Source organism: Sinohyriopsis cumingii, chromosome 11, assembly GCF_028554795.1.
Source record: "Sinohyriopsis cumingii isolate HCF-2022 chromosome 11, ASM2855479v2, whole genome shotgun sequence".
Lineage (NCBI taxonomy): Eukaryota > Metazoa > Mollusca > Bivalvia > Unionida > Unionidae > Sinohyriopsis > Sinohyriopsis cumingii.
Genome location: NC_142971.1, coordinates 71,830,227 through 71,843,010, shown reverse-complemented (window position 1 = coordinate 71,843,010; position 12,784 = coordinate 71,830,227). Strand labels below are relative to the sequence as shown.

At 33.7% G+C, this 12,784-nt stretch overlaps 1 protein-coding gene across 1 annotated transcript; it reads left to right on the top strand.

The window, feature by feature from the left end:
- The first annotated feature begins 325 nt into the window (after positions 1-325).
- On the top strand, positions 326-2,420 carry LOC149788703 (uncharacterized). Its single transcript, XM_089974792.1, has one exon. The coding sequence runs from the start codon at positions 439-441 to the stop codon at positions 2,398-2,400; it is 1,962 nt and encodes a 653-aa protein (XP_089830918.1). The 5' UTR covers positions 326-438; the 3' UTR covers positions 2,401-2,420.
- Positions 2,421-12,784: the final 10,364 nt, after the last annotated feature.

Genomic DNA, 12,784 nt, shown 5'->3' with positions numbered 1-12,784 from the left:
ACACTAGCGACAGTAGTGTAGGTATTGATATACACCATTTAGGTTGCGATATTTTCAGATCCAAGCTTTATTTATTGTCTATATTGATGTTTTTGGAATGATACATATTGACAAAGCAAAAAGGTATGAATTAAGGAAAGAAACGTATATAATGAGTTAACGTGTCAGCGACATTGATTTGTGCCTCGTTAGTGAATTTGGGTCGATAATTCTTACATTTTAGGACTACCTGAACTATATGTTTGTTTATTTAGAGCTATTTATATCAATTTAGTATATATATCATTATTCATGAAGAAAAATATCGCGTACCAGTCAAGCTTTAAACTTGCCCACGCAGACCAGGAAGAAACAACATGATCCTTTTAAGGCTTATATGAGTACATAAGAAGTTGTACCTCAATTTTAGATAGGAAAATTAAAGGGAGATCGTTGATAATGGCAACTGCTATAACACAGACTAAAGTGGAACCAAAGTGTCCGATTTGTCTGGGATTATTCAACGCACCAAGACAGCTACCATGTGCCCACACATTCTGTCAGAGTTGTCTACAGTCCTACATAACAAGCAAGGCTACAGAACATGACAAAAAGAGATCTATCGAGTGTCCGGTATGTAGAAAAACAGGAGGTTGTTTTAAACAGAATGAATCAATTAGTGTATGGGCGTCTCTCTTTCCAGCCGACACTGTGATGCAATCAATGTTACCCACCAAATCGAAAGTAGACCGTGTATGTGATGCTTGCAACTCTGAAGGGGCTTCTGTCATAGCTACAGGGTTCTGTGCAGTATGCGAGGAAGCAATGTGTAATGCCTGCCTAAGCGTTCACAGGAAACAGAAAATAACAAAAAGTCACACTATTCTTACAACAGAGAAATTATTGAACAACCCACCAAATGTGATGAAATTTGCTGAAGGTTTTACATGCTTCGAACACAACAGTGAAGATCTAAAATTTTACTGCAATAATCACAAAGTTGCCTGTTGTGGAGATTGCCTTTTAGAAAGCCATAAAACTTGTTCTAATGTGAGAAAGTTGCAGGAGGAACTCCCTGCCCTGCTACGTGAAATCAAACCATGTGAAATCATTGAAGAGTTAAAGAAAATGGAAACTCACTTAAAAACGTTAATCGATATAAAGGAGTCTAATTTGAATAATATCGAGTCCCAGCTTAAAGGACTGACTGATCAAATCAGAGAAATGAGAAAGAAAATCAATACAGCTTTGGACGAATTAGAGATGAAAGTGACGACAGAGGGAAGGAGAATTCACAAAGAAGTTGTTATTAGAACACAAGACGAGAACCACCAATCATTGTCAGTGATTCATGCCATAAGAAATTCTCAAGTTTTGTGTGAAACAGTTGACAAATATGGAACTGGTATACAAAAATTTCTGACTGCAGAAAAAATAAAGGCACAACTACCTTTATATTACTCTCAGGTCAGAGAAAAATACGAAAAGACAGATACACTGACAGTGCATGTAAAATTCACTCCACTGTTAGACTCTATTATATCGCTCTCATCATTCGATATTGGAAAACTTGTTACCATGACTAGCTCAACTCTTTCTATACCTGGTTTGAGGAAACCAACAAAGGAATGCCAGGTTGAGAAAGTTGAAACATTTAATATTAATATCAATGGAGGTACACCAGGTTTTACTGGTGTTACTATTCTCCCTAGAGACAGGGTGATGCTTGTTGATTGGTACAATAGTCTGTGTATTCTTCTTAACAACTCACATCAAGTAGTCACACAATACAAACACACAGAAAGACTTTGTGACATATGTGTGGTGGGTGATGAGGAAGTGGCTGTATCTGTGCATGATCAGAAACAAATTCAGATTCTGTCAGTCAGGGATGATGTCATCAGTCCAGTCAGAACAATAACAACTAAATATAAGTGCTCTGGAATTACAGCAGCTGGTAAAGGTGAGATGGTTGTGGCTGGGGACTGTGGTAATAACAAGTATTGCTGGAGTCTGATCAGACATGGGAGAAAGGTCAATTATTCTGATCAGTATGACGCAACATCTGAAAACTGCAACTACATAGCACTGAATAACTCTAAAACAAGTGTTTATGTTACTGTGCCTGATACAGATTCCCTTTTTTGTTTCAATATGGAAGGCAAGAAGCAGTATACCTACAGTCCTGACAACCTCAAATATCCTTTAGGAGTAGCTGTGGACAGGGATGACAACATCTATGTTGTTGGAAGTGATTCTCATAACATTCATCAGTTATCACGAGAAGGGTGCATCCTACAGGTCATAACTACAGAAGTCCCACAGTATCCAATGGCAATCAGTTCTGATAACAGTATGAATGTTTTTATCATCACAAACAATTCTGAAAATCACAAACTACACATTTACCAACTGAAATAAAAATTCATTGCAACCAATCATCATGCGTCATGTGATAGCTTTGTGAATACTTTGTGTCTATAAGTCTTTATACAGGAGTATAAATCGTCATACAGGAGTAAGCTATAAGTCTTAATACAGGAGTACTGTTTATCTTTACATCTTTATACAAGATCACTGTGTATTGATTGGTCTTTATACAGGAGTTCTTTGTATATATTAGTTTTAATAAATGATAAAATAAACAACACCAACACGTAGAAAGTCTAACCGGTTTTGCTTTATTGCTTCATCAGTCTGAATTCAAACTGAATGCAATATCATTGTTTATGTTATTAAATATATTCTTTTTCTAACTGGTCAGTGATATAATCAACGTGACATAAACTAGATGACGTGATAGCTTAAATTGTTACCATACATAATTGTTTTAATCTTTAACGAATAACTGATATGGAGAAAAGCATATATGGTATGGGTATGTGACATTGTAATACATATAAATGCATAAAAGTGGATCTCAAAGATACCTATATCTCAACTGATAACTATATCAGAACTTTGAATAAATAGAGATAAACAGTTATATTAATATTTTTATTATATATAATGCATTATTTTAATATACTTTGATATATATTGAAGATTGTTCAATAGTCCAACAGAACTCAAATTACATAATAAAAGTTATGACTTGCATAATACTTACAATAATATAAATAAAAAGTATTCAATATATATTTAATCATAATGTATTTAAAATTTATTTCATAATACCTCTTCTTTATACCAATCCTTACTATAGTTTAAAGAACATGACACTATATATATATATATATATATATATATATATATATATATATATATATATATATATATATATATAATGAATGTCATATATAGCTTTGGAATTTATTAAGATGGTGAATCAAGTAGGTTTCCTTTAACAGACATTCCATCTCAGGATCAACTATATCAATTGGTTGAAATAATTTTTTTGCAAAGTATGAGAACTGTCGTTAACATGTGCAGCAACACGAGATGAAAAAGATTGATATAGGAACTGTAGTTTTAATTTTGATATAATTTTGTATTTCTGATCTATCTTGCGTTTAGATTACTGCTTTTTGTCAAATATGTTGGATGCCACATTTTTTGCAAGTGATAAAATTTGATGCTGCACAAATAGTAGTACAGTGCATTTGAAATATTTCTTTCATATTATTACTATTGAAAGATGTATTTTCATTAATGAAAGAACAGTGCAAACATCAAGGTGTGTGTAAGTCTTATACAGGTGCACATTATTTATAAGTCTTTTTACAGGAGTAATGTGTCTATATAAGTCTTATTACATGAGTATTGTGCCTCCATAAGTCTTACGGGAGTATTGTGTCTATATAAGTCTTATTACAGGAGTATTGTGAATCTACAAGTCTTTATACATGAGTACCGTGTACCTGTACATAATTATAGAGTACTATGCATCTACAAGTCTTCATACAGGAGTACTTTGTATTTATAAATCTTTATACAGGAGTCCTGTATATCTACAGTTGTTTATACAGGAAAATGCAGTTGCTTGTTGTGTACCCCTTCTGTCTTTATTCAGTGTCACTACCTGTCTTTACACAAGAGAAAGTAATTGGCTTTTATGTACAACTTCTTTCAGTATTCATGTGTACTGTGTCTTTTGTTTTAATCAGTCATTGTACAGGACAATATGTTCCATTCTGACAGTATTCATGGGAACTGTGCAACGTCTGCCCATTTTTGTATATAATTATTATTTCCTTTTCCCTACCAGACATATTTATATTACTATAAAGGAAAGAGGGGAATGGTAGTTTTCAGATTCTTCCCGGAATTACGTCATTATAGTAACCTGAAAAGAAATTGTCCTGCTAAATGTGGTGTAATGTTTGAGAGAGCACATAATTAGTTCTGATAAGGACTGGCCCAGCTGAATTTGGTGTAATGTCTGAGAGAACACATAATTAGTTCTGACAAGGACTGTCTCAGATGAACATTTTCTAGTTGTTGTTGTTGTTGTTGTAGGATTTAACACCATTTTTCAGCACAAGACAGGCTACGCATGGCGGCCAGTATAAATGGTGGCGGAAGAACCTGGGAACGCCCCGGAAATTATCAAAGATGTCCCAACTTTAATAGTGTCACCATAGTTATTGTTTACAATACAGTGGATGAAAAGCATGTAACTGTGTTATTACCTAATTATGCAAATTTATAAAACATGACAAAAGCAAAATTCAAAGTTTAAAGGTATCACGTATCTACTGAACTAGACTGCAAATGTCTTGTATGATGTTCATATTGTTTTGATTCTCAATCAAGTAGATTTAATACTGATGCATATTTGAAATATTCTTCCCTTGGCAAATGTGTTACATTTAGATCACTCTAATGGCATGTGCTCTGAAAATTGTCTGTTATTACAACCTGTGCTCGAAAAACAGGATTATTATATGCATGAGGCTTGTCTAAATCTTATATGAGCACACTCATGTTGAGATCTACTTGTCAACACTGGATGGGCCTATAGACCTAGTAAAATCTGCATGACGCTGTGCCTATGCCTAAGACCTGTCTCATTTTAAATGGAGCCCCATCTTCCTCAAAACTTCTTGTCACAACTGGATGACCCTATGCCGCCTATGCTTATGACCTGTCTAATTTTAAAATGGGGCCCCATCTTCCTCAGAACTTCTTGTCACAACTGGATGACCCTATGCCTATTCCTAAGACCTGTCTAATTTTAAATGGAACCCCATCTTCCTCAGAACTACTTGTGACAAGTGGATGGTCCTATGCTTATGCATATACCTAAGACCTGTCTCATTTTAAATGGAACCCCATCTTCCTCAGAACTTCTTGTCACAACCGGATGACCCTATGCCTATGCCTAAGACCTGTCTAATTTTAAATGGGTCCCGTCTTCCTCAGAACTACTTGTCACAAGTGGATGGTCCTATGCTTCAAGCTTGTTTAAATCTTCATTAATTTCCCTCTACCACTGAGAGCTACTTGTCAAACCTGGCTAACCATATACCTGAGGCCTTTCTAAGTCTTGTATAGGTCCCCTCTTACTGTGAGAACTGCTTGTAAAAATTAAATGGCCCTATGTCTGAGGCCTGTCTAAATCTCTTTCACTGATAACTACTTGTCAGACTGGATTGCTTAATACCCAAACCCCGTCTAACTCTTAAATGGGCCACTCTTCCACTGAGAACTACTCATCAAACTGGTTCCTATGCCCAAGGCTTGTCTAACTCCTAAATGGGTCCCTTTTCCACAAAGCACGAATTCACAAACTCGATGATCGTCCTATGCCTAAGGCCTGTATAACTCTTAAATGGGACCTTCTTCCACTGAGAAGTATTTTTCAAACTGCATCAATCTCTGACTGAGACCTATTTAAAAATGGGACCCCTCTTCCACTGTGATACTTGTAAAAAATTTAGATACTGTTGATTCATATATTTTAATGGTACTTAAATTTGTGCACTGAGAAAGGATTCCTGTCTCAAACAAAAACATCATTCTCGATTGAGTCCTGTTTCTCAAAAGGAAGATCATTGTTTTTGCCCCACGTTTCTTATAAAGTGGTCATTGCTGACTGAAGTCTTGTGTTACATACTTAGATGTGTCATTTAAAGTCATAGGCAAGCACCAAATCAATGAAAATTGGTTACCTTAACAAAGCAACTAATTTACAGTACTATACAGAAACAAAGCAAGTATTTTCTTACATCATTATGTGAGCAAAAGCTTTACGAAGTTTAAAATATTTTCTGGAACAATAACTGATACCATCATGATACAATGTCATCTATGATGCTAACATTTAGGTATGTCCTAAGGCACTGTTCACATACAACCCAAATAGTTTTATCTGGTACTTCCTGAATAGTGAGACTGTTACTGGCAAACCCTGTTCACATGCTGACTAAAACTGGATTGTTTCATTGTTATTTATTATTTGTCATTTCCTGACCTGGCTAACCAGGTTAATGGGGAAACTGAGATACAAAGTGTATAGTATAACAAAGCAATTAATTACAAGTTATACAGCATTTGATAAAATAATTTTATTTTATTCAGTCTGAAGTACAAAAGCAATGTACAATACCAACTTCAACAATTTTGATTATTTATTTATGCCGAATGACCCATGATTTCCAATGCCTTTCACAAATGATACTGTACCTAAAACAATAAAGATACAAGATCGATTTACAATTTCCAACAGTATAATATGCCATTTACTGCTACAAATTCGGATATTGAGCTAATAAGAAAGCAATGTAATTTTAAATTTGCAGTTTGAATACTGTGCAATATTCCACACCAAAAAAAGCCATTTTGTTCAAGTAAAACACAGGCCCATGTACATTAATAAAACTGGGTCCATTTTATTTGTTGTACTAATGATTTAAAGCTGTCAGTGTAGATATAGATCTGATGGCTCATTAGGTAATAGCAGATCTGTGTCTACGCTATTTGTTGTCTATATCTGATGACTCATTAGGTACCAGCAGAACTGTGTCCACTCTATTTGTTGTCTAGATCTGATGATTCATTAGATACCAGCAGATCTGTGTCTACACTATTTGTTGTCTACATTTGATGACTCATTAGGTACCAGCAGATCTGTGTCTACACTATTTGTTGTCTACATTTCATGATTCATTAGATACCAGCAGATCTGTGTCTACGCTATTTGTTGTCTAGATGTGATGGCTCATTAGGTACCAGCAGATCTGTGTCTACGCTATTTGTTGTTTACATCTGATGGCTCATCAGATACCAGCAGATCTGGATCTACGCTATTTGTTGTCTACATTTGATGGCTCATTATTTGCCAGCAGATCTGTGTCTATGCTGTTTGATGTCTAGATCTGATGGCTCATTAGATACCAGCAGGTCTGAATCTATGCTATATGTTGTCTAGATCTGATGACTCATGAGGTACCAGCAGATCTGTGTCTACGCTGTTTGTTGTCGGAATCTGATGTCTCATTAGGTACCAGCAGATCTGTGTCTACGCTATTTGTTGTTTACATCTAATGGCTCATCAGATACCAGCAGATCTGGATCTACGCTATTTGTTGTCTACATTTGATGGCTCATTATGTGCCAGCAGATCTGTGTCTATGCTGTTTGATGTCTAGATCTGATGGCTCATTAGATACCAGCAGGTCTGAGTCTATGCTATATGTTGTCTAGATCTGATGTCTCATTAGGTACCAGCATATCTTTGGCTACGCTATTTGTTGTATAGATCTGATGGCTCATTATGTGCCAGCAGATCTGTGTCTATGCTGTTTGATGTCTAGATCTGATGACTAATTAGGTTCCAGCAGATATGTGTATACGCTTTTTGATGTCTAGATCTGATGACTCATTATGTACCAGCAGAACTAACCCAGTTAGGGAAACTCTCGGTAAGTTAGAGGCTTCGGATTGGCGTTATTGCCCTTATTTTTTTCGTTTTCGTAGGAAGCTTTATTTTATCAAAATTGACGTTCTATTAAATGATCTATTCACCTCTGCTGCTGCATTTACTGTTGCAATTATTCTGAACCTTTTGATAAGCCACACATAGGCTGTCAAAATATATCCATGGAGGAAATCGCTCTTGCTAATTATTTCCTCTCTAGGTGCATTGAACCGTTTTTATGCAATATAATTCACTTGACCTGACAACTCAATGGAAATGCATAGAATAAAAAGTGCACGCACCCCACCACCAAATGTATACATGCATTTGTCACGTCCGAAAGACATTTTGAGAACATTTGATGCTCACTGTGCAAACATAATCCCTTTCCCAGGGTGATCATTATGCAAAACATTGTGTACTTTATACCCAGATGCAATTCAAAATAGTTGTCATCTAGGTAGTTTTGATATATTATACTTGCCTTGAACCAACGTGTCTACTGCTACAAATGGCTAGCTCTGCTCCTAGCCAAATATTGGTATTTCACTGGCTACATACTGTGCAGTGAGTACATGAGGTGTAATGCCTCACGTCATTTTCAAGAGCAGCACAAGCTGAAAAGACCAAATTAACAAATATATCTATATCTTTAATTATTACTCATTATTAACACAAAAAATAACACCATAGCCTTAAGTTAAGAAATATGACAGAGGACAATTTACGAAACCGTCCTCAGCCAGCTCAGGATTAGAAAGGGTTATGTCTCTTTTAATATCGGACCGCACCGGTGGCCTAGAGGTTAGACCGTCCGCCTCTTAAGCGGGAGGTCATGGGTTCGAACCCAGGCCGAGTCATACTAAAGACTTAAACAATGGTACTAACATCTGCCTCATTATAAGGAGGATAGTGTTAGGACTGGTCGGGCTGGTGTCAGGATAATGTGACTGGGTGTGACAGCATGCTAGATTTCTGCGATATGATGCCCGAGTGCTAGACATCACTATAAACTGCTAAACTGCAGACATTGTAGTGACATGACTGAACTTATTTTTTAAAGCTACGTTAAAAATCCTTTCACACACACACCCTTTTGATATCCTATTTAGTTTTTCAAGACCAACAGAACGAACTAAAATTATTCGAAAACATCTGTTAGCAATGTACATAACAGAGCATACCATTAGCTTTTAGGGATAATATCCAAAAATTGGTTGCTATTGTTTCAGAAATAATTAGCAGACAGAAAGTTCTGAAATTATAATTACAGCTACTGAAAATAAATAATGATAACACTCCTAATTTGTAATTGCAAAAGAAAGTCCAAGTTGTAGTTAAAAGATTTTAAAGCCAAATAAAAACATTATGCCAGAAAATCTGCATTCATTTTGTTAATATTATTTAAAGTAGATTTAACCAGCCATTACTCTAATGGTACCTACTATAAATTTAAGTCAGTGGTTTACAACCTGTCATTAGTCTAATGGTACTTACTATAATTTTAAGTGAGTGGTTTACAACCAGTCATTACTCTAATGCTACTTATTATAATTTTAAGTGAGTGGTTTACAATCAAGGATTCCGTTAAGCCAATTCTGAGCCTAAATATGGGCTCCAATCCCTAACCAAAATTAATGTTAATTTTCCAAAATATGATCTGACAATACTGACTTCTGAAGATTAAGGATAAACACATAAAGATTTAAAAAGCAGACAAGAAAAAAACAACAACATCCAACTAGATGGCAGGTATCATTGTTTGCTTGCAATGTAAATTTTCCCAATTCAGTCAGATTGCAAGTAATTTTCACAATTTCATGGAGTCCAAGCCTTATATAAAATAAAAAAGCTTATGAAAATCCTTTATAGTACTACCAGCAACACAAGTCATTTGATTAGAGCTATGTATGTATGTATGTATGTATGTATGTATGCATGTATATATAAAGAACAAAGACATAAGCTGGATAATTAAGTGCAAAATATGAACATAAGATTTATTTCAGATGTAATTAAAATTGGATAATGAATGTAAAATATTCCTTCACTGCAGCAATGCCCATGAGAGTAAATGAGTATGCTGCCATAGAGTGAGACAGCCTTATAAGAACCCGACTTGCATAAATCTTACGACCACTTAATACAATGCAATTAATGACCAAACCTGTATTATGATAGGAAACGTGTTATACTGACTGGCCTTTTAGTGAGACAGCAATGGACCAATGTCATTGAACCCCTCAAATTATATCATTATATATCTAATTAACGCCAATAATTTATAATATATAGAATGTATATTGCTGGTATTCTCAGACACTGATAACATTCTTTCAATTTTATTTACACAATCCGTATCTATCTATCTATATATCTATCTATCTATCTATTTATCTATCTATCTATCTATCTATCTAATGTGTGACCAGTTACGCTTTAACGCTTTATCAGACTCAATGTGCATGATAATATTAATTTAGCAGAAGCATTTTTCAAATACACAAGATCCTTAAAATTAAAAGAATTTTTCTCACAATCATGTACATATTCACACTATGATAGTAGTTTTCATCAATAAAATAAGCCCTTTTTAAATAAAAAAGAATCAACATTTACACCTTCTAGTGGACAAGATATTTATCTCGATTTTTATATCGAAGCAACTAAACAAGAAGTTTTAAATAGCAGTCCTAAAAAAAACATTTTACAAGCATATCTAAAGAAGAACTAAATTTTTTACGTACTTTATCCCAAGACAAAGGTATTATTATTAAAAAAGCACATACGTCTAGCACCATAGTAATGATGAATAAAGCTGATTATATTAAAGAAGTAGAAAGACAATTAAGTGATGAAGAATGTATACAAAACTTTCATATAATCCTTCTGAAGAAATTAAAGAAAAAAAAAGCAAATGTATTAACCAAATCTCTTTACACAATTGTTCCACATATGATAAACTATATATCTTCCCAAATAAAATATCATACCTTAGTTTCATATTTTACCAAAAATACATAAAACGGTTGATAAGTCACTACCTTTAGGATATCCAAGTAGACCCATTATTTCTACATATAACTCAGTTTCAAACAATATATCGCAATATATTGATCACATTTACAACCACTGATGAAATCACTACCTTCATATGTCAAAGATACTTTTTTTATTTCACTGCCAAATTGAAGTCTTTACCGAAACTAAATGAAAATTTATTCCTAGTTACACTTGATGTGGTTACACTATACACCAATATACCACACAATGATGGTATCGAAGCATGTAAATATTATCTTGAATAAAACGGATATACATATAAACTATCAAAAGAACACGTTGTGATTTTGTAAAACTTGTGCTCGAAAATAGCTTTTTTCAATTTGGTAATACAAACTATCTCCAAAAAATGGGAACACCAATTGGTAGTCCTATGGCACCTGCTTATGCATTTTTATTTATGGGAAAAATAGAACATGATTTTCTAAATAAATGCCTCTAAAACCAGATGCATGGTTAAGATTTTTATACGATATCTTTATGATTTGGAGTTATTCATTAGAAGACCTTTATTATTGTATAGACAGTTTAAACAAATTACATCCAACAATTAAATTTACATTCAATGTGTCTAAAACTAAGGTATCATTTCTGGACGTAGATGTCGTGAAAAATGAAAATAATGACATTATCTTCATGGTTCATGTTTAAAACACGAATATTCACCAATATATTGAATATTCTTCATGCCATCCTAAATCATGTAACAACGGGATACCGTATAGTCAAGCAAAAACATATAGAAAAATTATTTCGGATGACGCTGTTTTTAAATCATCTTTGATAGAGATAGGTCAGCATTTTTTAAATAGAAATTACCCTACTGACATCATTAATACTGCTTTCCAAAAAGTATCTTCTCTTACACAACTTGAATCTTTACAATGTAAAATCAAAAATAGACATGAAGATATCATTCCTTTGTTATTGAATATAATCCAAGTTTACCTAATATAGGTAAGATTATCAATAAATATTGGGATTTATTAAACTTCTCATGTAAAGCAAGTGTTAAATCGCTACACGAAAGCAAACCCACACTTGCTTATAAAAGGACTAAAAATCTTAAAGATTTCCTAAGTAAATCTAAATTAGAAGAAGAAAAAAAAACATCATATATAAAATAGGATCATCAACTAAATGTAATAGACCTAGATGTTCACACTGTTCTTTCATTAATGAAAATACTTCTTTCAATAGTAATAATACGAAATAAACTACGTACATTGTGATACTAATTGTACAACATATAATGTTATTTATTTGATCACATGCAAAAAAGGACTAAAAAGCTTAAAGATTTCCTAAGTAAATCTAAATTAGAAGAAAAAAAAAAACATCATATAAAATAGGATCATCAACTAAATGTAATAGACCTAGATGTTCACACTGTTCTTTCATTAATGAAAATACTTCTTTCAATAGTAATAATACCAAATAAACTTCGTGCATTGTGATAGTAATTGTACAACATATAATGTTATTTATTTGATCACATGCAGAAAATGTGGCATCCAATATATTCGACAAACTAGTCAACAAATATCTAAACGTATGAATCAACATAGATCAGATATAAAAAATTATAGCGATCAATCATTCTCATGTTGCCGCATATTTTAACAAAATTTCATAAACTTTGCAAGATTTCTCCTTCCAACCTATTGTTAAAGCTGGTTCTGAGATGGAAAGTCTGCTAAAGGAAACATGTTGGATTCACCGTCTTAATACGGTATATCCAAAAGGTCTAAATTCAAAAACACTACGATATTCATTAATCCATTTTTTAAAATTATGTCCCATGTTACAATGAGTTAAGAATATTTGTATAATATTCTGCTTTGCATAATAACTTAATTAGTGAAAGTATAAGCTAATATT